This window comes from Scyliorhinus torazame, chromosome 18, assembly GCF_047496885.1.
Source record: "Scyliorhinus torazame isolate Kashiwa2021f chromosome 18, sScyTor2.1, whole genome shotgun sequence".
In the NCBI taxonomy this organism is placed as follows: Eukaryota; Metazoa; Chordata; class Chondrichthyes; order Carcharhiniformes; family Scyliorhinidae; genus Scyliorhinus; species Scyliorhinus torazame.
Genome location: NC_092724.1, coordinates 132,979,859 through 133,005,917, shown reverse-complemented (window position 1 = coordinate 133,005,917; position 26,059 = coordinate 132,979,859). Strand labels below are relative to the sequence as shown.

General features: G+C 50.3%; 1 protein-coding gene across 1 annotated transcript in view; it reads left to right on the top strand.

The window, feature by feature from the left end:
- Window positions 1-21,240: 21,240 nt before the first annotated feature.
- c1qtnf1 (C1q and TNF related 1) overlaps window positions 21,241-26,059 on the top strand; it is a 44,622-nt gene continuing 39,803 nt past the window's right edge. The window contains exon 1 of the mRNA XM_072483401.1: window positions 21,241-21,431. Within this exon, the coding sequence (XP_072339502.1) occupies window positions 21,351-21,431 (81 nt within the window). The 5' untranslated portion in view covers window positions 21,241-21,350. The remainder of the gene's footprint in view (window positions 21,432-26,059) is intronic.

Here is a 26,059-nt window from a genome sequence, read left to right as displayed (position 1 = left end):
TGTTGTCTCAAGTAGGCTTACATTAACACTGCAATGAAGTTACTCTGAAAAGCCCCTAGTCGCCACACTCCGCGTGTTCGGGTACACAGAGGGGGAATTCAGAATTCTCAGCTGGTACGGGAATTGAACCCGCGTTGCTGGCCTTGTTCTGCATCAAAACCAGCTGTCTAGCCCACTGAGCTAAACCAGCCCCTTATTTACCAGGTAGTGTACATATCGTTTGTGTGAATTAAACTTTGTTTCTTATTTTGACTCAGTGTGGACTCCCTGTGTCCTTATTAAACTGGCGGCCCGTGTCTACTCAGGTTGGAAAAGTGGAAAGTGAGCACTGCTCTGTACTTCTAATATGGAGCAAGGTGGAGAACCTCTGGACCGCACACCACTCTACATTCAAAAAGAGAAAACAGCCCTGAACAGCAGCCAACAGTGCTGGTGGACTGAAAGCAGACCTGGTTTTCCTGAGCGCAGTCAGCTTGGCACCTGTTCTAATAGGCTAGTGGTGTTGATCCCCCACAGCTGCCAGCCATGCTGTAGTATGTACGCTAAGGCCTCGGTAAGGAGATCTTGCCGTCCTTACCTGGCCTGGTCTACCTGCGATCCTAGACTCACCGAGATGGGCAAAAAACGCAGGCTTTGCCAGTGATGCCCACATCCATGAAAGAATAAAGAAAGCACCATTGGAACATTGCCCCAGGGTGGGTACGGGTGAGATACACGCCCAGACCAGTGTGTTCATGCCCTGTATGTGAGCCTTAGACAGTGAGCTTGAACTGAAACCTGAGATCTTCTCTCATCTGAGGGCTCAGAGATTATCGGTTGGTTGTGGCAATAAGCTTCGGATTACCTGGTATTTCTCAGGCGCTGGTCTTTGTCCGTGGCATTCGGTGAATATTTCACGGTGACGTTTTTAGTTGTGAAAGGAAAATGTTGAACGGGTGGTGTAAACTGTGCTTCTGCGCTGAGAAAGCAACCCGTGAAGCTAGATTTATTTTTGTGAGCCAAAATCCATCCCTAAGATTCAAGCGTACAAGCAAAAGTTATTTTTTTAAGATTAGCAAGCAACATCAACCGAAAGGCCAACAGGAAACATTTTGTGTGGGAGGACAGCACCACCTGGTGTACACAGTAATGTACTGCATCAAATTGGCCTGCAAACTGAAAATGATTCTTTTCCTATTATTTGGCAGAGGAGGCGAAGCTCCTTGCAATCCAAGGCAGTTACACACTTGCAATGTCATTACTGCACTGCAAAAAATGGAGGAAAATTACACTCAGCGCATTACTAGATTTCATCAAATGCAAATTTCCTCCATCTCATAAATGGTGCAAAAAAAAGTCAAAACCTCTGAGGGATTATTCGCATAGATTGCACTTTTGAGGTGGACAGGTGTCTCCTGGATTTACACTGCCACACTTGAGTAACCTCACATCCTAAAAGGAAATTCAATCGAACAGCGAACGATCACACTTCATTGACGGGCGAGCGAGGAGTTGGAGAGCTGAAGAGGGCATGTGAAATCTCAGAGGCCACAGGGGCACTTGCAAAAACGATTAGAAGAGACGTGGAAAGGTGACGGAAAAAGATTCAATGACTCCCTCTGTCACTGGCGGGTCGGGTACAGGCAATTAAAATTAACATGTTGCCACGGTTTCTGTTTATTTTTCAATGCCTGCTGATTTTCCTGCCAAAGGCTCTTTTCAGAGGGATTGAGGGAAAGGATTACTTTGTTCATATGGAGAGGGAAGGTGGCCAGAATTAGAAAGGTGCTGCTGCAGAGGGGAAGGCAGGCAGGGGGTTTGGGTCACCCGAACCTGATGTATTACTACTGGGCGGCGAATATGGAGAAGGTGCGGAGCTGGGTCAGAGGGGTTGATTCCCAGTGGGTCAGAATGGAGGAGAGTTTGTGCAGGGGGTCGGGATTGAAAGCACTAGCAACAGCGCCGCTCCCGATGGCTCCGGGGAAATACTCAGGAAGTCTGGTAATAACAGCTTCATTGAGAATTTGGAGGCAGTTTCGCCAACACTTTGGGTTGGGGACAGGGTCAAGGGAATTGCCGATTCAGGGGAACCACAGATTTGAGCCAGGGAGATGGGATGGAAATTTTCGGAAATGGGAGGAGAAGGGGATTAAAACACTGAAGGATTTGTTTCTTAGGGGTCGGTTTGGAGGTTTGAAGGAGCTGGAAGCGAAGTACGGGCTGGAGCAGGGGGAAACGTTTAGATACATGCAGGTTCGAGATTTTGCCAGAAAGGAAATACAGAACTTCCCGGAGGAGCCGGCCTCCACATTGCTGGAGGAGGTGCGACGACAGGGGGACTGGAGAAGGGGGTAGTGTCAGCGGTCTACGGAGCTATTTTGGAAGAGGAGAAGGCACCACTGGAAGGGATCAAAGCAAAGTGGGAGGAAGAGTTGGGAGAGGATATGGAGGAGGGGTTCTGGTGTGAGGTGCTCTGGAGAGTGAATGCCTCCACCTCGCGCACGAGGTTGGGGCTGATACAGCTGAAGGTGGTATACAGAGCACACCTCATGAGGGCGAGGATGAGCCGATTCTTTGAAGGAGTAGAAGATGTGTGTGAACGTTGCGGGTGGGGCCCCGCTAATCACGTTCATATGTTTTGGTCCTGTCCAAAGCTGGACGATTACTGGAAGGAGGATTTTAGGGTAATTTCTAAAGTGGTGCACGTGAAACTGGACCCGGGCCTCCGGGAGGCCATATTCGGGGTGTCGGACCAGTCGGGGTTGGAAACGGGTGCGGAGGCAGATGTTGTAGCCTTCACCTTGTTGATCGCCCGAAGGTGGATCCTGATAGGTTGGAGAGCAACCTCTCCACCCTGTGCCCAGGCGTGGCGGGGGACCTGTTGGAATTCTTGACTCTTGAGAAGGTTAAGATTGAACTGAGGGGAAGGATGGAGGGGTTCTACAATTCATGGGCATTATTCACTATGCACTTTCAAGAACTGGATAACATCAAACATTAGTTGGGCGGGGGGGTGGGTGGGAGGGTTGGGGGGGAGGGGGGCGATGGGTGTTAATGGTGACTATGGATGATTCCTGATTCCTTTTTGTCACTTGTTCATGTGAACATGTGGGCGAATGTTTTGGGTTTGGTGGGAGGATGGGATCGTTGTTATCGATATGGGGATTGACATATTTGTTACTGATTATTGTTTATTACTGATTATTGTTTATTGTTGGTGGGTGTAAATTTGGGAGAAAATGCGAAAAAGGAGGAGAATAAAGAAATATTTTTTAAAAAGATTCAATGAAGTGAAGAAGCCTGTGAAGGAGGCCACAGCCTCACATAAACAGTGGAACGGGAAATCGACCTTGCTATTGCATGAGGCAGAAAGATACATCTTAGGGAACCAAAGCATCCCGTTGTAAGAGGTGATGGCAAAAAACATTGAAAGGGGGAGGTTGACCTTGACTGCCATGGCTGCAGATTGGCTGCTGGGATGTGACAGATTTGAAGAGGTAGCGCAGGATTGGCTGCTGGGATGTGACAAATTTGAAGAGGTAGCGCAGGATTGGCTGCTGTGATGTGACAAATTTGAAGAGGTAGCACAGGATTGGCTGCTGTGATGTGACAAATTTGAAGAGGTAGCACAGGATTGGCTGCTGTGATGTGACAAATTTGAAGAGGTAGCACAGGATTGGCTGCTGTGATGTGACAAATTTGAAGAGGTAACGCAGGAGTCCCCTGTGGCCACCCCCTTTCTAACAGATAAACCGTTTTGGATACTGTTGGGAGACGTGACTTTGTCGGGGAAAGCAGTGGCACCCAACTTCATGGCACCATGGATGGGTCTGCTTCACAAGACAGGAGGAGGAAGGGGCGGGGGATTCAATTATAAGGGGAACGGACAGGCGTTTCCGTGGCCACAAAAGAGACTCCAGGATGGTGTATTGCCTCCCTGCTGCCAGGGATATCACTGAATGGCTGCAGGCCATATTGAAGGAGGAGGGCACACAGACAGATATCATGTTACACATTGGTAGCAACAATATAGGCAAAAAAAGGAACGAGGTCCTGCAAGCAGAATTAAGGCGACTAGGAAGCAGATTAAAAAACAGGACCCAGAAGGTAGTAATCCCTGGATTACTCCTGGTGTCACGTGCTCGTGAGTATAGAAATAGGTTAGGTCAGGTTAATGCGTGGCTGGAGAGATGGTGAAGGAGGGAGGGCTTTAGATTTCTGGGACATTGGGAACGTTTTGGGGGATGGTGGGACCTGGTGCAGGGCGGAAGGTTTGCACCAGCTTCATATCCTACGAGGAACGGGACCTGGAGATCGCGGGGTTGGCCGAGGAGAGAGCAGTCATCGGCAGTGAGGTTGGCCTGCCTCATGAGTTCTTCATGTCAGGCAAAAATGATCCTTCCCTCCCACTGACCACCTGTCCCTTCTCCCACAGGATTGCCAGCTGATGAGGCCAGGCTATCTGGGGTCGCCGCCCCCCCCTCTCCCCCCGCCCTGTAGCTAGGGACAATGGGAGTTTCAAATGTTCACCATTAGACATCTGACACCTGCTACATGTGAAGTCTCTATCACGTTATTCTGCACAGCGGGCCTGCCTGCACCCCCACCCCCCAGTTGCCCTCCACTCTCCCCACCCCTTACCCTCCGGCCACAGTGGTTCAAGGTTCGAGCTTCCAATGTAGGCCACGTTCAAGTGGAGGGCCCGAGTACCCGGTCAGCAGAAAGACAGGAGTCAGACTTTGGCACAAACTGAGGAGCACCAGAGCTAACCTCACAATGGGTTTTCACCACTCTCCTGCCTTGTATATTAACCCGCTGACAGTGCTGACACAGGCCCATCACCCTGGGGGGATGTTGCCTAGACCCTGAGAGGGTGGAACAGGGTAGTCGGGATGGGGGGGGGGGGGGGGGTCAGGGAATGGATGGAAAGGATGGGGGTGGTCAATGGGGGGAGGGGGTGAATGGGAGGTTGTGGAGGGCGCAGCAGACCACCACAAAGCGGGAGGCCCTCTGGTGGGTGTACTGCAGGGCTAACTACTAAGGAAGGACGTGCTGGCCTTGGAAAGAGTCCAGAGGAGGTTCACAAGAATGATCCCTGGAATGAAGAGCTTGTCGGATGAGAAACGGTTGAGGACTCTGGGTCTGTACTCGTTGGAGTTTAGAAGGATGAGAGGGGAACTTATTGAAACTTACAGAATACTGCGAGGCCTGGATAGAGTGGACGTGGAGAGGATGTTTCCACTTGTAGGAAAAACTAGAACCAGAGGACATAATCTCAGATTAAAGGGACGATCCTTTAAAACAGATTTGATGGGCCGAGTGGCCTAATTCTGCTCCTATGTCTTAAGGTCTTATAGTCCAGGCGTCGGAATTCGGAGCGGGAGGTGCACTGGTTAAGAAGGTTTATGATATACCTGCCTTGTTAGCCGAGGCATAGAGATTAAGAGCAGAGAGGTTATGTTGGAACTGGAAAAACCATTGCTTAGGCCACAGCTAGAGTATTGTGTGCAGTTCTGGAATCCACATTATAGGAGGGATGTGACAGCACTTGAAAGGGTGCAGAGGAGATTTACCAGGATGTTGCCTGGGCTGGAGAGCGTTAGTTGTGAAGAGAGATTGGATAGACTTGGTTTGCTTTCCTTGGAGCAGAGGAGACTGAGGGAAGACATGATTGAGATGTGTAAAATTGAGGCGCATGGATTGAGTGGACAGGAAGAAACATTTCCCCTTGGTGGAGGGATCAATGGCCAGGGGGCCATAGATTTAAAGTAAGGGGCAGGAGGTTTAGAGGGGGGTGTGAGGAAAAACCTATTTACTCAGAGGGTGGGAGTTTGGAATTTGCTGCCTGAAAGGCTGGTGGAGGCAGAGACCCTCATAACAGTTAAGAAGTATTTACATGTGCATGTGCGATGCCAAGGCATGCAAGGCGATGGATTCCCCCCCCCCCTAAGTTCTTATAAGTTGGGAAGATGGTGGGGGGGGGGGGGGGGGGGGGTGAACAGGTCACTGTTTGGGGCCTTTCCTTTGCCAGTTGTGGGGCAGCCACCCTTAGGTCAAATCCTTCCCTGCTTCCTATTCACTCCTTCCCTTAAATCCATTAAACCTGATGCGACCATCAATTCACGCGAGGCAGAGAGTTGAAGTGAACAGTGGCTTTAATCGACTAGAACAGTGCCTGCCTGCGGCTGCTCTGCTAGTGAGGGCCGCCTACAGGGCAGCTGCTCTTTATATCTCCCCTCAAGGGGGCGGAGCCAGGGGCGGAGCCCACAAGGGCACCAACATGATACACTCTGTGTAATATCGTACAATGGTCCATAGGTGGCGCCCACATGGGCACCAGCATGGTACAGTGTAATACAGTGGTGAATGGTTAGTACAATATGTTCACCACAAAACCCACTCCCTATTCCCCACTCCCTAACCTACCCAAACCCTCCTGGTCCGAGATCCCGGGCTTACCGGCTCCGGGGATCCACCTTCTTCTTCTTCTGCTGTCCCGGCTGCGGCCACTGTCAGCCAATCGGAGGGCAGGTCACCCTCCCCAACGAGGGGGTGGAAGTGCAACTCGGCCTTTGTTAGACTGCCCTGGAGCGCCTTACGGTTGTGGTCAGCGGCAAGTGTGTCGCCTCCATGTCATTATTCCAGAGCTGGGGAAGCTGCGTGCTCTCTGCCTTCCTATGCCCGGGGCGTAGGGAGTTGTTTGGAAGGGAACAAAGAGACCTAAAATAACATCTCACATTATGCTGAGAAAATGAACATGAAGGAATGTTTAATCAATCTATTGTTTTAAAGATGACGGAGGGGACGAAATACTCTGCTGAGCCATTTCTTTTTATTTAATCAGCATTCATGTGAACAAAATATGTTTTAAAAATTGCTCGGTTTCAGACAGAACAGATGACCCTGGTTGGATTGGCTGCTTTATCTTCTGAGCCATTTTTCTTAATTCCCATCTGATCTGTGTTGCCTCCATCTCGGAATGCTGGCTCCGGTTACTGAGCCATTGCCACTATTGATCGGACAATTAAAAAAAAAAATTTTTTTTTAGAGTACCCAAATCATTTTTTCCAATTTAAGGGGCAATTTATCGTGGCCAATCCACCGGCCCTGCACATCTTTGGGTCGTGGGGGTGAAACCCACGCAAACACGGGGAGAATGTGCAAACTCCACACGGACAGTGACCCAGAGCCGGGATGGAACCTGGGACCTCGGCGCCGTGAGGCAGCAGTGCTAACCACTGCGCCACCGTGCTGCCCATTGATCGGACATTTTAATGTTGTCCAGCACTTGAGTGGGAGTTTGTGAAATGGTTCTTAAATGCAGACCTTTGGGAGTGTCATAACCCCCAAGAAGACCACAGGGAAACCATAATTGATTTTCCCATGGGACCTGTGCTTCCCAGATGGCCCCCGCCTGGGATTAGTTATGTACTGATATTAAAGCCGGCCCAAAGCAGGGCTGAGACAGACTAGTCCTCCCAGCAAGGATTGTACTGGGAGCGAGATGCTGCCTTACGCAGAACTTTGTGCATAGTTAAAATAAATTCATGTTCAATTTCCGCCTGCTTCCTCAAGATACGAAAAGGAAGTTCCTCTGCAGTCTCGACATTTGCAAATTAAGAGATTCTTTCACAGGTTAAAGTGGGTTCCAACAGATTTCAGATTTTTATATTTTGCAGCTCAAGGCTCCACTTTTTTTCCCCTTCCCGAAGGCGCTGACTCTTGCCAAACCAGCAGCTGTCCAGCGCCTCACCTTAATGGTGCTTTCTACTCTGAGAGCTCAGGTAGACTCTTCCACAAGATATGTGCGAGCCAGATTCCGTCTTTGCAAACACGTTCTATGTTTACACTCAGCAGCTTAAACCTTGAGTGAGTTTTCCTTCTCCATGTCCAAGATTGGGAGACCAATTAGAACGGCCCATGCTGAAATCAGCTAACTTGGCCTGGTTATCGGATCAAATCTGCAAGCCTCCAGTTATGCACAGCCCAGTGCCAGACTAGGAAAAGGATACATTTTAACACTCATAAAACAGACCCTGTTGAACTTGCTCTAAACTATGTGCCAGTGAGCTGTTAGCTTCCTGCTCAGTAATTATTATCATTGAACCACAGTTTTACAGCACACCTTTAGAGACCATCACATTTGATAGTCAGCTATTTTATACGTGGAACAGTGCGGTAAATTTCATTTTGCAATTGCAAAAACACATAGCAACGGTATGATGGCATGGAGTCCTGCAGAATGCAGTGCAGTAAGTTGGATCGTTTTATAACACAGCAGCACATGTTGAACCAGCTTGGCAGAGCACGGTATTTGTGAGTAAGCTATTGAAATGGTCCTTTTCCTAAATGGGCCACAGGTTCCACTTAAGGATTGGATTTGAAATTAGTTGAAGTCCGCACTGCACCTCCGTGGATACAAATTTAACAACGCACATTTGTCCTTAATTTGTATTAATGTTGTTCCTGCAATCTGACTTTTATAGACAGGATAATAATGGAAGCAGGAGTGAAACGTCCCATTTTACAGCGGGATGTTCCTCCAAATCTGGGTGCACTGCCAATGCAAACTAAGGAAAGAAGATTTTACATTGCTGTTGAATTATGTCAGGCTCGGCACAGTGGTTGAATTCATAAAACGCCTAAGACGAAGGAACAGGCTGGAGAGAAATGTTATATTCTGTTGTGCCACACGTGCTCGGCCAGACAATTGTGGATTGTTTTGTTATTGTTTCCTGCAGCCTTTTCTGGAGATCACTAAAAACCGATGCTAACAAGCACCCACATTCCTCAAACCCCAAATGAAAATAAGTTATGTTTGCTGCGTTCTTTGGGTGCTCTTATCTAAATAGGCTCGCCAGGTGGTTTGCATTACAGTTCATAATGAAAGGATCCATCCGTTGCCAGAAAATCCTTAACGTTCCTGGCTTTTCCGGATCAAACTATTTTAGCACTGGAATGTGTGGATGGAATAAAGCCCTTGGAAATCTGTGTCAAATTCAGGTGATTAATAGCGCAACAAGCAAGAAAAATATTATGCAGTTATCATGAATGCAGATATACATGAAGTTCTCTTTTTTTAAATATAAATTTTGAGTACCCAACATATTTCTTCCAATTAAGGGGCAATTTAGCGTGGATAATTCACCTACCCTGCACATCTTTGGGTTGTGGGGGCAAAACCTACAAGGACAAGGGGGGAATGTGCAAACTCCACACGGACAGTGACCCAGAACCGGGATCGAACCTGGGACCTCGGCACCGTGAGGCAGCAGTGCTAACCACTGTGCCACCATGCTGCCCCTCACATTAAGTCCTCACGTGAAGTTATAGTTGAGTTGCTGGAAAGTGTAACTTGGAATGATACAGCAGCAATTGAATCAGATTTTCCCATTAAGAGCAATGGGAAAGCTGTAGTTAGCTTCTGCAGGACCTTTATTATAAGAAAAAAAAATTAAAACATTACATCCTGTAAGTTGAATTACTTTACATTGCTAAATTCTTCTCTTGGCAAATGAAATAACATTTAAAATAAAATGAATTAAAAACTACAAAAGAAATACGATAACTTGATACATATCACCTTTTTCCTCCATTTCCTCCACCTTGACCCTTTTGTTGAAATCCAACCCCCCCCCCCCCCCCACCCCCCACGCACCCAGCCATCTGCCACTCGCTCTTGCTTTCACCGAGCACTGCTCTTTGTCCTCCCACATTCTGATATCTGACTTTTATCAACCTCCAGCACTGTCTCCTGCCATTAACGCATGTCCTGCCTGGTGACCTACGCATCTTTGTTGCAATCTCTCCTAGCTCTCACTAATCACCGACATTCCACTCTGCTCCATCTGTTCCACTCCATCTTATAGAGTAGAGATCATCGTAGAATCCCTACAGTGCAGAAGGAGGCCATTCGACCCATTGAATCGCCACCAACCCTCTGAAAGCGCACTCCACTCAAGCTCACTTCCCCGCTCAAACTAAGCTGCACATCCCTGGACACTGAGGGGCAATTCAGCATGACCAATCTACCTAACCTAACAATTTACCTATTGTAATCCATCACTTTTCTCCGTCTCTTTAACTTCTGAAGACGAGTCAACGAACTCGAAACATTAACTATATTTTCTCTTTCCTCAGATGCTGCCAGATCTACTGAGTTGTTCCAGTATTTATTCAGATAGCTTTCTATTTACCTCCCGCCCCCTGCCTGCTAACCGCCCATTCTGCACCCTGGCCTTCCCTCTCCCTGACCTTCCCTCTCCCTGACCTTCCCTCTCCATGACCCTCCCTCTGACTGCCAACCCTCGGGCTCATGGCCGCTGCTGTGTTCTGGCCCTTCCTGTCGCTGTGGATCCTTCCTCTCCCTGAATCCCCGCTGTGAGCGAGGGCTGGGCAGATGAGCAGCTTCCCTTTGCAAGAGGTGAGCTGCAAGTTGGCGCACCTGGTAATAGCAGAGGTCACAAACTGAAGGGTCAGCAGTGAGAGGGAGGGTCAGCTATAAAGCTGCAGAAACTGTGGACCAGGGGATCTGCAGCAAGAGGGGGGGGGGGGGGCGCACGCGGGAGCGGGGGGGGGGGGGGGAGGGGGAAGCAGAACAACTTTGTGGTAAACCACTGTTACACCTATATTAGGTGATGTAAGGTAGGACCTGTACTACAGGTTCGCCGGTAGCCCCTGCCTGCTGGCACCGCCCAGTAGGAGGAGTATAAATATGTGTGTCCTCTATCCAGCAGCCATTTCGCCAGCTGCTGTGGGAGGCCACACATCTTAGAGCAATAAAGCCACAGTTGTATCCAACCTGAGTCTTTGTACAATTGATCGTGCATCAATTTATTGCAGTAAGATTTTCTAAAAGATGGACCTCCAAATCAAACCAGATCGCCTGCAGCTGGATCCGCAATCGAGCAACGCCTGAAAGGACTTTATTCACTGGCTAGCTTGCTTCGAGGCCTATATCAACTCAGCGGCCACCCCTCTGACGGAGGCTCAGAAGATACAGATCCTGTACTCAAGGTTGAGCTCCAGCGTGTTTCCGCTGATCCAGGACGCCCCGAACTACGCCGACACCATGGCGTTTCTCAAAGAAAACTACGCACAGAAAGCGAACACACTCTTCGCCAGGCATGTACTCGCCACTCGCTCTCAACTCCCTGGTGAGTCCATAGAATACTTCTGGTGGGCCCTAATCCCACTCGTCCGGGACTGTGACTGTCAGGCCGTTACAGCCACCGAACATTCTAACCTTCTTATGCGCGATGCTTTAGTAACGGGGATTGGGTCGGACCTCATTCGCAAAAGACTGCTTGAAGGGGCCACGCTCGACCTAGCGGGGACTAAGAAGCTAGCACTCTCCATGGCGGTTGCCTCACGTAATGCTCAGGCCTACCCCTCCGGTCGCGCGGCCCACCCCTCCTGTCCCTCGTGGACCCCACAAATGGCCGCCCCAGCCGGGGTTTTACCCAGCCAATATGCCTGCGCCACACACCAATCCGCGCATCCCGGGGGTCCCCGATGTTACTACTGCGGCCAGCAGAAGCACCCTCGCCAACGCTGCCCGGCCGCGCTGCCATTTGCAAGACTTGCAGCAAAAAGGGCCACTTCGCCGTGGTGTGCCAGGCCCGCGCAGTCGCCGCTATCGCCCCCTCCCCCCTGACCCACACACAATGGGCGCCGCCATCTTCATCCCGGACGACGCGCGGCCAGTGGGCACCAAAGTCTTCACCTCCCCGAACCACGCGCGGCGCAGTGGGCACCGCCAACTCCCACCCCGCAGTCCACGTGCGGCCCATGGGCGCTGCCATTTTGTCCCCCGCAGGATCTACAGGCGTCGCCATCTTGTCCTCCCCACGGGGCATGGACACCGACAACATTCCACGACCTGGGCCCCCCACGCGCTCCATCTTCGGACGCCAGCGACGACCAACCGCAGCTCGCCTCAATGACGCTCGACCAGTCGCGTCCACACAACCTGGCCACCGCCTCGACTACGGTGAAAATCAACGGCCATGTGACCTCTTGCCTGCTGGTTCCGGGAGCACCGAAAGTTTCATCCACCCTGATACGATAAGGCGCTGCTCCCTCGCGGTCCACCCCGCCTATCAAAGAATCTCCCTGGCCTCCGGATCCCATTCCGTTCCGATCCGGGGGTTCTGCACGGTCACTCTCACGGTCCAGGGCGTAGAATTCAGCGGCTTCCGCCTCTACGTCCTTCCTAATCTCTGCGCAGCACTACTACTAGGCCTGGACTTCCAGTGCAATCTCCAGAGCCTCACCCTCAAATTCGGCGGGCCCCTACCACCCCTCACTGTGTGCGGCCTCGCGACCCTAAAGGTCGACCCACCCTCCCTCTTTGCCAATCTAACTTTGGATTGCAAACCCGTTGCCACCAGGAGGAGACGGTACAGCACCCAGGACAGGACCTTCATCAGGTCCGAGGTCCAGCGGCTGCTTCGGGAAGGCATCATCGAGGCCAGCAACAGCCCCTGGAGAGCCCAAGTGGTAGTAGTTAAAACTGGGGAGAAACACAGAATGGTCATGGACTACAGCCAGACCATCAATCGGTACATGCAGCTCGACGCGTATCCCCTCCCATGCATATCTGATATGGTCAATCAGATTGCACAGTACCGGGTCTTCTCAACCATATACCTACAATCCGCCTACCACCAGCTACCCATTCATAAATCAGACCGTCCATTCACTGCTTTTGAGGCGGACGGTCGTCTCTATCACTTCCTCAGGGTTCCCTTCGGCGTCACTAACGGGGTCTCGGTCTTCCAAAGGGAAATGGACCAAATGGTCGACCAGTACGGTTTGCGGGTCACCTAGACAACGTCACCATCTGCGGCCATGATCAGCAGGACCACGATGCCTACCTTGCTAAATTCCTCCGCACCGCCACGCTCCTCAACCACACCTACAACAAGGAGAAGTGTGTGTTTAGCACGACCCGCTTAGCCATCCTCGGCTATGGGGTCCAGAACAGAGCTCTGGGGCCTGATCCCGACCGCATGCGCCCTCTCATGGAGCTTCCCCTCCCCCCCTGCCCCAAGGCCCTCAAACGCTGCCTGGGGTTCTTCTCCTACTACGCCCAGTGGGTCCCAAACTACGCGGACAAGGCCCGCCCACTCATTCAGTCCACCCACTTTCCCCTTACGGCCGAGGCACAACAGGCCTTCGCCCATATCAGAGCTGATATAGACAAGGCCGGGATGCACGCAGTAGACGAGACACTGCCCTTCCAAGTAGAAAGCGACGCATCAGACGTTGCACTTGCCGCCACCCTCAACCAGGCAGGCAGACCCGTGGCATTCTTTTCCCGCACCCTTCATGCCTCAGAAATTCGGCACTCGTCCGTCGAAAAAGAGGCCCAAGCGATCGTTGAAGCTGTGCGGCATTGGAGGCATTGCCTGGCAGGCAGGAGATTCACTCTTCTCACTGACCAAAGGTTGGTCGCCTTCATGTTCAACAGCACACAGCGGGGCAAGATCAAAAATGATAAAATCTTGCGTTGGAGAATCGAGCTCTCCACCTATAATTACGAGATTCTGTATCGCCCCGGCAAACTCAACGAGCCCCCAGACGCCCTCTCCCGAGGTACATGTGCCAGCGCACAAGTAGACCGACTCCGGGCCCTACACGACAGCCTATGTCACCCGGGGGTCACACGGTTGCACCATCTTGTCAAGGCTCGCAATCTGCCCTACTCTGTCGAGGAAGTACGGACAGTCACCAGGGACTGCCAGGTCTGTGCGGAGTGCAAGCCGCACTTCTACCGGTCGGGCCTGGTGAAGGCCTCTCGCCCCTTTGAATGCTTCAGCGTGGATTTCAAAGGGCCCCTCCCCTCCACCGACCGTAACACATATATTCTCAGTGTGGTTGATGAGTACTCCAAGTTCCCCTTCGCCATCCCCTGCCCCGATATGACGTCTGCCACCGTCATCAAGGCCCTCAACACAATAGAACATAGAACATAGAAAATACAGCACAGAACAGGCCCTTCGGCCCACGATGTTGTGCCGAACCTTTGTCCTAGATTAATCATAGATTATCATTGAATTTACAGTGCAGAAGGAGGCCATTCGGCCCTTTGCGTCTGCACCGGCTCTTGGAAAGAGCACCCTACCCAAACTCAACACCTCCACCCAACACCAAGGGCAATTTGGACATTAAGGGCAATTTATCATTGGCCAATTCACCTAACCCGCACATCTTTGGAGTGTGGGAGGAAACCGGAGCACCCGGAGGAAACCCACGCAGACACGGGGAGGACGGGCAGACTCCGCACAGACAGTGACCCAAGCCGGAATCGAACCTGGGACCCTGGAGCTGTGAAGCAATTGTGCTATCCACAATGCTACCGTGCTGCCCTTGAGAACAAATAAATCTACACTATATCATTTTACCATAATCCATGTACCTATCCAATAGCTGCTTGAAGTTCCCTAATGTTTCCGACTCAACTACTTCCACAGGCAGTGCATTCCATGCCCCCACTACTCTCTGGGTAAAGAACCTACCTCTGATATCCCTCCTATATCTTCCACCTTTCACCTTAAATTTATGTCCCCTTGTAATGGTTTGTTCCACCTGGGGAAAAAGTCTCTGACTGTCTACTCTATCTATTCCCCTGATCATCTTATAAACCTCTATCAAGTCGCCCCTCATCCTTCTCCATTCTAATGAGAAAAGGCCTAGCACCCTCAACCTTTCCTCGTAAGACCTACTCTCCATTCCAGGCAACATCCTGGTAAATCTTCTTTGCACCTTTTCCAAAGCTTCCACATCCTTCCTAAAATGAGGCGACCAAAACTGTACACAGTACTCCAAATGTGGCCTTACCAAAGTTTTGTACAGCTGCATCATCACCTCACGGCTCTTAAATTCAATCCCTCTGTTAATGAACGCGAGCACACCATAGGCCTTCTTCACAGCTCTATCCACTTGAGTGGCAACTTTCAAAGATGTATGACCATAGACCCCAAGATCTCTCTGCTCCTCCACATTTCCTTCCAAAATGGACAACCTCACACTTTTCAGGGTTAAACTCCATTTGCCACTTCTCAGCCCAGCTCTGCATCCTATCTATGTCTCTTTGCAGCCGACAACAGCCCTCCTTACTATCCACAACTCCACCAATCTTCGTATCGTCTGCAAATTTACTGACCCACCCTTCAACTCCCTCATCCAAGTCATTAATGAAAATCACAAACAGCAGAGGACCCAGAACTGATCCCTGCGTTACGCCACTGGTAACTGGGATCCAGGCTGAATATTTGCCATCCACCACCACTCTCTGACTTCTACCGGTTAGCCAGTTCGTTATCCAACTGGCCAAAGTTCCCACTATCCCATACCTCCTTACTTTCTGCATAAGCCTACCATGGGGAACTTTATCAAATGCCTTACTAAAATCCATGTACACTACATCCACTGCTTTACCTTCATCCACATGCTTGGTCACCTCCTCAAAGAATTCAATAAGACTTGTAAGGCAAGACCTACCCCTCACAAATCCGTGCTGACTATCCCTAATCAAGCAGTGTCTTTCCAGATGCTCAGAAATCCTGTCCTTCAGTACCCTTTCCATTACGTTGCCTACCACCGAAGTAAGACTAACTGGCCTGTAATTCCCAGGGTTATCCCTAGTCCCTTTTTTGAACAGGGGCACGACATTCGCCACTCTCCAATCCCCTGGTACCACCCCTGTTGACAGTGAGGACGAAAAGATCATTGCCAACGGCTCTGCAATTTCATCTCTTGCTTCCCATAGAAACCTTGGATATATCCCGTCAGGCCCGGGGGACTTGTCTATCCTCAAGTTTTTCAAAATGCCCAACACATCTTCCTTCCTAACAAGTATTTCCTCGAGCTTACCAATCTGTTTCACACTGTCCTCTCCAACAATATCGCCCCTCTCATTTGTAAATACAGAAGAAAAGTACTCGTTCAAGACCTCTCCTATCTCTTCAGACTCAATACACAATCTCCCGCTACTGTCCTTGATCGGACCTACCCTCGCTCTAGTCATTCTCATATTTCTCACATATGTCTAAAAGGCCTTGGGGTTTTCCTTGATCCTACCCGCCAAAGATTGTTCATGCCCTCTCTTAGCTCTCCTAATCCCTTTCTTCAGTTCCCCCCTGGCTATCTTGTATCCCTCCAATGCCCTGTCTGAACCTTGTTTCCTCAGCCTTACATAAGTCACCTTTTTCCTCTTAACAAGACATTCAACCTCTCTTGTCAACCATGGTTCCCTCACTCGACCATCTCTTCCCTGCCTGACAGGGACATACATATCAAGGACACGTAGCACCTGTTCCTTGAACAAGTTCCACATTTCACTTGTGTCCTTCCCTGCCAGCCTATGTTCCCAACTTATGCACTTCAATTCTTGTCTGACAACATCGTATTTACCCTTCCCCCAATTGTAAACCTTGCCCTGTTGCACGTACCTATCCCTCTCCATTACTAAAGTGAAAGTCACAGAATTGTGGTCACTATCTCCAAAATGCTCCCCCACTAACAAATCTATCACTTGCCCTGGTTCATTACCCAGTACTAAATCCAATATTGCCCCTCCTCTGGTCGGACAATCTACATACTGTGTTAGGAAAGCTTCCTGGACACACTGCACAAACACCACCCCATCCAAACTATTTGATCTAAAGAGTTTCCACTCAATATTTGGGAAGTTAAAGTCGCCCATGACTACTACCCTATGACTTCTGCACCTTTCCAAAATCTGTTTCCCAATCTGTTCCTCCACATCTCTGCTACTATTGGGGGGCCTATAGAAAACTCCTAACAAGGTGACTGCTCCTTTCCTATTTCTGACTTCAACCCATACTACCTCAATAGGGTGATACTCCTCGAACTGCCTTTCTGCAGCTGTTATACTATATCTAATTAATAATGCCACCCCCCCACCTCTTTTACCACCCTCCCTAATCTTATTGAAACATCTATAACCAGGGACCTCCAACAACCATTTCTGCCCCTCTTCTATCCAGGTTTCCATGATGGCCACCACATCGTAGTCTCAAGTACCGATCCATGCCTTAAGTTCACCCACCTTATTCCTGATGCTTCTTGCGTTGAAGTATACACACTTCAACCCATCTCCATGCCTGCAAGTACTCTCCTTTGTCAGTGTTCCCTTCCCCACTGCCTCATTACACGCTTTGGCGTCCTGAATATCGGCTACCTTAGTTGCTGGACTACAAATCCGGTTCCCATTCCCCTGCCAAATTAGTTTAAACCCTCCCGAAGAGTACTAGAAAACCTCCCTCCCAGGATATTGGTGCCCCTCTGGTTCAGATGCAACCCGCCCTGCTTGTACAGGTCCCACCTTCCCCAGAATGCGCTCCAATTATCCAAATACCTGAAGCCCTCCCTCCTACACCATTCCTGCAGCCACGTGTTCAACTGCACTCTCTCCCTATTCCTAGCCTCGCTATCACGTGGCACCGGCAACAAACCAGAGATGACAACTCTGTCTGTCCTGGCTTTTAACTTCCAGCCTAACTCCCTAAACTTGTTTATTACCTCCACACCCCTTTTCCTACCTATGTCGTTGGTACCAATGTGCACCACGACTTCTGGCTGCTCCCCCTCCCCCTTAAGGATCCTGAAGACACGATCCGAGACATCCCTGGCCCTGGCACCCGGGAGGCAACATACCTTCCGGGAGTCTCGCTCGCGACCACAGAATCTCCAATCTATCCCCCTAACCATTGAATCTCCTACAACTATTGCTTTTCTATTCTCCCCCCTTCCCTTTTGAGCCCCAGAGCCAGACTCAGTGCCAGAGACCTGGCCGCTAGGGCCTTCCCCTGGTAGGTCATCCCCCCCAGCAGCATCCAAAACGGTATACTTGTTTTGTAGGGGAACTGCCACGAGGGATCCCTGCACTGTCTGCCTGTTTGTTTTTTTCCCCCTGACTGTAACCCAGCTATTCTTGTCCTGTACCTTGGGTGTGGTTACCTCCTTGTAACTCTTCTCAATCACCCCCTCTGCCTCCCGGATGATCTGAAGTTCATCCAGCTTCAGCTCCAGTTCCCTAACACGGTCTTTGAGGAGCTGAAGTTGGGTGCACTTCCCGCAGGTATAGTCAGTGGGGACACCGGTGGTATCCCTCACCACCCACATCCTACAGGAGGAGCATGTAACTGGCCTAGCCTCCATCCCCTCTTACCTGACAGAATATAGCTGCCCTGTGGACTAACTAGATCTCCGCCCTCCGACCCTGCTCCCAGTCAGCTACAATCTTCGCTCTGTTCGGCTTCCCCGCCTACATCCACAGTGACAGGGGATCCTCATTCATGAGTGATGAGCTGCGTCAGTTCCTGCTCAGCAGGGGTATCGCCTCCAGCAGGACGACCAGCTATAACCCCCAGGGAAACGGGCAGGTAGAGAGGGAGAACAGGACGGTTTGGAGGGCCGTCCAACTGGCCCTACGGTCCAGGAACCTCCCAGCCTCTCGCTGGCAGGAGGCCCTCCATGATGCACTACACCCCATCCGGTCGCTACTGTGCACCGCCACTAACACACCCAATGAACATCTTCCCCAGGAAGTCCACTTCTGGGGTGTCGCTCCCGACTTGGCTCGCAGCTCCAGGACCGGTCCTGCTCCGTAGGCACGTCCAACTCCACAAGGCGGACCTGTTCGTGGATAGGGTGCACTTGCTCCATGCCAATCCCCAGTATGCCTACGTGGTGTACCTCGATGGGCGCCAAGATACTGTCTCCCTCAGGGACCTGGCACCAGCAGGTTCCACACACACACACCCGTCCGGCCCGCCGCCACCGTCCCCTCCCCCGGCGCTCCCAACATTAACCCCACCAAGACCATCCCTCCTTCCCCTGCCCATGCAAGAGGATGAAGAGGATTTTGGCACGCTCCTGGGGTCACCCGACATCAGGCCAGCACCGACGTCGCCAGCATCGACATCGCCGCCACCGTTACGTCGCTCCCAGCCAAATGTCAAGGCACCAGACTGGTTAAATCTCTAACTGGCACCGAACTTTCAAAAGACATTTTTTTTCTCTACTAGTAAAACACTGTACATGAATTCACTACTGTGTATAGTTCTCCACCACCCCCGCCGGACTCATTTTTAACAGGGGGTGAATGTGGTAAACCACTGTTACACCTGTATTAGGTGATGTAAGGTAGGACTGCTGGCTCCGCCCAGTAGGAGGAGTATAAATATGCGTGTCCTCTATCCAGCAGCCATTTCGCCAGCTGCTGTGGGAGGCCACACATCTTACTGCAATAAAGCCACAATTGTATCCAACCTGAGTCTTTGTACAATTGATCGTGCATCAAACTTAAAGCGGTTCACCTAGCATGATGCTCAGTTTGAAGCCCTGAGTTATACTGTTGACTGTACCTTGCACTGAGCTTAGTGACTATGGATAAATCCTTGGGTGAATTAGTTGTGCCCTGCCGCAGCCCCTCCCGTAAGTGGCTGATGCTTAATAATACGAAGAAACTGTTGAAGCTTGCGAACTGAAATAAAAATAGAAGATTCTGAGATGTTTCTTCCCACTGATCCTGATTAATTTAAACGATCTTCTGTGGGATTCTCCGTTGGCGGGATTCTCGGTCGGCGGAATCGTCCGGTTCACCCAGAGCGCACCGACGCCCGCGGGTTTCCCGAATGTGTGGTGTGGCCACAATGGGAAATCCCGGGCTGGATTCTCCCAAAATGAGACTATGTTTCCACGCCGTAAAAGCGGTGGACTTTTACTCCAGAAATTCCTTACAAAAAGTTGAACAAATTCAATGCCCTGCAGGGGGCCAACAGGGACCCGGAGTGAATCTCCCAGTTTTTGTTGCGGATACGGGCCTGGGCACTTCCGGTTCGGAGTCCGCGCATGCGCACGGCGGTGGCCTCCAGCGGCCGCGCCGAGCTCCATGGCGGACTCGGACCGTGGAGCCACACGGAGAAAAGAGACCCTCCCGATCGGCCGCACGCCCGAGCCTGAAACCGCGCAGATTTAATCCCCGACCACCTATAAGGCCTCCGATCCCCCCATCCCCGACCAGTGCGGCTGTGGACTGAGTCCGCAGCCGCCACGCCAGCATTCCAACCGGCACTAGGTGGTTAGTTCCACTGGCCATCAGGAACTCGGCCAGTTGTGAGTGGAGGATTGCTGGGCGAGCCTCTGGCAATGGCCACCCGACGGTGCGGCGTTCTCTGCGGTCACGCCGATTTTCGGGGCCCGGAGAATTCGGCAGTCTGGCTCCAGGCCTGCTTACGGCGTGAAAGTGGATTCTCCGCCCCGCGTCGGCGGTGATTTCGACGTGGGGCTGTGGAGAATCCAGCCCCCCCATTGGCCTTCTGTGGGAATGGAGAATCTCGCTGTCGGCCGGCAAACCGGAGTGGCGGGGCGGAGAATCCCTCCCCCATTTTTCCAGACCTACATTGTGCGGCCAGTGCTTTTCTGACTAACCTTTGATGTTATGAGTAGATGGGCAGCAGCCCCTGCTCTCCTCTGAGATGAAGACAATTAGAAACATACTTACCTAATCCAGATGGTCCAATGGGTGTGCTGGGCACTTGCAAAATTGCCTGGCTGGGCGATGTTGAAACCAGTGGGAGTTTCCCATGATGTGTGGCCTTAGCTCCTGCTTTAATGTGGTGGGAAGTCAGATCAGCCAAGCTAAATACATTGATGCTCACTCTCAACCATTTCACACAGCCCGAACTGCATTCTAAACCCCGGAGACGTCCGTCCTTTCTTTTTCTCTTCTTGTGCACACTGTATTTTTATTTTGTCTTTTTTTTTTCCCAATTAAGGGGCAATTTAGCATGGTCAATCCACTTACCCTGCACGTCTTTGGAGTGTGGGGGTGAGACCCATGCAGACACGGAGGACGGTGGGGGGATGTGCAAACTCCACATGGGCAGTGACCCAGGGCTGGGATCAAACCGGGTCTTCGATGCCGTGAGGCGGCAGTGCTAACCACTGCGTCGCCATGCCGCCCTTATATGGCCTTCTTGGGCACTTACTCTTCCCTGTCTTTCTGTCAAGACCTATCCATCATTCTTCATTTAATTGGTTTCCTGTTTATGATTCTTGCTTTTGCTCTACTTTTTAACCCAGCGTGCGTTCCTATCTGTCGTCGTATTCCAGTGACACTTTTTTCCACACTTACTGTTTCTTTCATTTTTTTTTTCTGTCTGTGTGTCGAGCCTTCTGTGTTCTGATCCTCCCTGCTGTCAATCTGGGAGGTGCACGCAGATGGCATGTGTTGAAGGGGATTTAAGAGTTGCATAAGTCTCAGCTTCTCTCCTCTGGAATCTGGCTCAGAATCCGGGACCCGGAGCCAGCAAGGAGTCTGGGGACAAGGGGATGAGATGCAACTGCAAAACATTCAGAGCAAGCACTCATATCGGAGGAAGGGGAGAAGTTTCTGCACTTTGAGCATTGATACCGAGGTAAGCAATACTATGTAAACTCCTGTAAGCATTAGTCTGTAGAGGCTTTATATAAGTATTTTGCAAACATTCCAGGAACATTTCTTTTGTGGTACATTACTCAAACTGGTTTTCAACCAGGTCCGTTGTTATTTCCTGATGGCAGGCTAGTCGTTAAACTCAACAGAAGTGTAGTCATTCGATATGTCAAATTACAATTAAAAAAATTATAACAATTATTCACAACGGATGGTTGTAAAATAAATAATTAAACAATGTACTGCTTTATTAGTTGTGGCTGACTGATTGTAAACTAAAATGCATCGGGAGAAAAAAATCCTTTTCCTGGCAAATGTTTTGAAGAAAAGGAGTTTCAGGATATGTCTGTGATTACACTGGCACAGGATCAGGTGGCAGCTTATAGGAAAACATGCAAATCCATTTTATAAGTTTATTAATTTTTATAATGTAATTAATAAAGAGGTTTCACTGCTTTACAAGTTAACACTAGGCATTCAACAGGAGCAAACAGGCATAGAATGCCAGTGGTCACTTAACGCATCTAGCTGTCTGTAATAATTACACATCTATTTTCAAAGATTGTACGCAAAATTCGATACATCGCCAAAGCCAAAGGTGAGCAGCGCGATCCTCATTGTTTAGTTTAAAATTTAGAGTTGGCCTGATCTCGTTGTCGCTTTACTTTGAAAGCAGATTAAGCCTTTGTGAGATGTTTTCTGAAATGGAAATGAACGTTTGCTTAACTGATTCGCGGTACATGTCATCCGAGAATGTATCTTTCAAGTGACAATAATGACTTGGGGTTCGGCTGCAGTGTGATGTATGGGATTTGAGTGCTATGCCTTTCAGGGTTCTGCAAGCCTGCGTGTTTGGTTTAAGTGCAGCCTTCTGTAATTATACAGCTCTGCAACATTCCATGAAATTAACTTTAGTTTCCCAGAAGGGATACAGTGATACATGAAGTACAGCGATGGAAATGAAGTGAATTCTGAGCATTCTTTCACCGTGTCAGGAATGCAGTGCTTTCCAATGCAAGCATTGTTGAAGTAAAAGAGACCATGACTCAGGGTAATGCTCCGGGAAAGCACAGAATGAGGAAAATTGCGTAACATAAGCCATGAGTGATTTGTAAAGCTCTTTCTCAGTTGTGCGCCATTCAAAACCAGTACTTCTACAATTGAAATTCTGTTTATACATTTGCTATTTCACTGAATAGAGGTTATTATCTGTGATGGCCGTTTTAGCAGTGTTCCCTTTTTATAAGTGTTTCGGGAGGAAGAACCATGGTGATATTGTGCACAAGTGACACAATGATATATCTGAAGACGATTTATTTTGTTGCAGTGTGATGCTCGATCAATAACTCCAGAAGCCAGATTGGATGACAATTGAAGGCTTTATTGGACTAGATGTTTCCCCCAGCAGCGCAGGTACAGAATGCAGCTGCTAGGGAGACACAGACTCTTATACTCCGCCTTACTGGGCGGAACCAGCAGGCAGGCTTCACCAATGGTCATCCTGTCTCAGGTACCTCCCACACCAATGGTCTTACAGCATCAACCTAGGTGCCGTAATACCCCTAATACCGACTACCACATTCACCCCCTGTTAAAAAAAAGAGTCCGGCGGTGGTGGTGGTCTCGTGTTATATAGAGGTAGAGGTTATGGTGGTACCCGGTATACATTAGTACAGTGTTTTGCCTCGTCACATGTTGCAACTATTTACAGTATTTATTTACATTCAAAATGAAGCAATTAGCCGGTCGGGGGCCCTGGTCGTCCTCTGCGATCGTCGCAGTTTTGGCGGTGATGCAGGCGCCAGCTCAGGCATCCGTGGCTCTGGGAGTGTGACTTTGGCTTCTTCGGCAGCTTCATCACCCCTAGATGGGACCGGTGGGAGGACCGATCCACCTGGGAAGGGGGCGGCTGTGGGGTGCGCTGGTGGGAGGGAGGATGGTGGTGTGGGTGGGGATCCAGCGGGCGCCAGGTCCCGTAGGGAGACCGTATCTTGTCGGCCGTCGGGGTACGCCACGTAAGCGTATTGAGGGTTACTGTGAAGGAGGTGGACCCTCTTGACCAATGGGTCCGACTTGTGTGCCCGCACGTGTTTGCGGAGCAGGATGGGTCCAGGAGCTGCCAGCCAGGTTGGGAGCGAGGTCCCGGAGGAGGACTTCCTAGGGAAGACAAGGAGATGTTCGTGAGGTGTTTGGTTGGTCGTGGTACACAGCAGTGATCGGATGGAGTGGAGAGCATCCGGAAGGACCTCCTGCCAGTGGGAGACTGGGAGATTCCTGGACCGTAGGGCTAGTAGGACGGTCTTCCAGACCGTTCCGTTCTCCCTCTCTACCTGTCCGTTTCCCCGGGGGTTGTAACTGGTCGTCCTGCTCGAGGCAATGCCCTTGCTGAGCAGGAATTGACTCAGTTCGTCACTCATAAAGGAGGACCCCCCTATCGCTGTGTATGTAGGCGGGGAAACCGAGCAGTGTAAAGATACTGTGGGGGGCTTTTATGACGATGGTTGCGGTCATGTCGGGGCAGGGGATGGCGAATGGGAACCGGGAGTACTCGTCAATCACGTTCAGGAAGTACGTGTTGTGGCCGGTGGAGGGGAGGGGCCCTTTGAAGTCCCCACTAGCCCCTACTAGCCCCCAGCCAAATGAAAGATTGGTGGCCGTTTTATGCTGCATTTTCGGTCATAAAACGCACCGTTCCCACGCTGGCAACAGGACATAGCTTCAGAATCGGAGAATCCAGCCCTTGGCAGGATTCCCGCTGGGTGTCAAACCCTTTGCGAGTCTCCCGGCCTGATCAGGTACTCGGTCAGAACGGGTGAGAACCTGACTACAACAAATCAACATGAATTTAAATCTAATTACCAGGTTTGAGGCTGGATGTTCCGGCCTCCCAGTATGCACCCTCTTTCTTCCCAACCCCCCCCCTCCTGCTCCAGCTGGAGGTCTCACGGGCACCAATCTCTCCTGCTCCTGACAAGTGGAGACCAGGCACCGTGGACTCCAAGGGGAGGCAAAGGGGTGAGTACCCTCTCTACACTGACTTCTATGGTGCTGAGGCTAGGAGAGGTGGAGGCCGGGGGTCTTTCGCAGGATGGGGATTGTGTGGCAGCTCTTCCCTCTGTAACTTTGAAAACCATTAAACTGTCTTTCAGCATGTTGCGTTGTAGTTAAAAGCCTTCCCGTTGATGCATTGGAACTCTTTGATGTCTCCCCAAGCATGTCAATATGAATGATCTGCCAGATGAAGGTGATAGTCTTCCCTCTGTAGCCTTGAAACTCTTTGATGCCTCTCCCGGCGTAAACGTCAGCCCAAGATATTCTGTAAGTACATTAAGGGGAAGAGGATAACCAGGGAAAGAGTAGGGCCCATTAGGGGTCAAGGGGGCAATCTGTATGTGGAGCTGGAGGACATTGGTACGTGTTAAATGAGTACTTCACATCTGTCTTCACTTGGGAGAAGGAGGATGCAGGTAAAGAATTTGGGGAGAGGGACTGTGAGGTTCTTGAATAGTTTGACATAGGGAGTGACGAGATTTTGGAGGTTTTGGTTGAGCTTAAAATTGGGCCAATCCCCAGGTCCAGATGAGTTGTACAACAGGCTGCTGTGGGGGGAAAGGGAGGACATTACAGGGGCTCTGGTTGTTTAATTCCTCTCTGGTCACAGGGGAGGTGCCAAAGGATTGGAGGACAGCTCATTTGGTTCCACTCTTCAAGAAGGGTGGTAGAGATAAACCAGGGGATTACACACCAGTGCGTCTCACATCAGTGGTGAGGAAACTATTGGTGAAAATTCTGAAGGAGAAAATTAATCTCCACTTGGGGGAGGCAGGGATAGTCAGCGTGGCTTTGTCAGAGGAGGTTATTCCTCATGAATTTGATTGAATTTTTCGAGGAGGTGATTGGGTGCATAGATGAAGGAAGTGTAGTTGATGTCATTTATCTGGATTCCAGCAAAGCCTTTGACAGGTCCCACACAGGAGACTGTTAAAGATCCACAGGGATCAGTGCTAGATCCCGTAATGTTTGTGATCTATATAAACAATATAGATGAGTAAGTTTGCGGATGGTTAATAATGAGTAAGAAGGTCTTAGGTTGCAGGAAGATATAGGCAGGCAGACCAGTGGCGGATGGAATTTAAACCCGAAAAGTGCGAGGTGATGCACTTTGGAAGGAGTAACAAGAAAAGGGAGTACTCAATGGGTGGCAGGACACTGGAGGAACTCAGAAGAACAGAGGAATCTTGGGGTGCTTGTCCACAGATCCCTGAAGGCAGCAGGACAGGTTAACAGGGTAGTTAAGAAGGCATATGGATCACTTGCCTTTACCAGTCATGGCATAGATTAAAGAACAGGGAGGTTAGAGCTGTACAAATTTTTGGTTAGGCCATTGTTGGTCTACTGTGTGCAGTTTTGGTCACCTCACTTTAGGATGTGATTGGAGAGAGTGCAGAGGAGATTCGCCAGGATGTTGCCTGGGGATGGAGCATTTGAGCTACCAAGAGAGGCTGGATAGGCTCAGGATGTTCAGAGTGGAGAAGGCTGAGGGGGGACCTGATTGAGGTGTATAAGATTGTGAGTGGTATGGACAGGGTGGATGGGAAGCAGCTGTTCCCT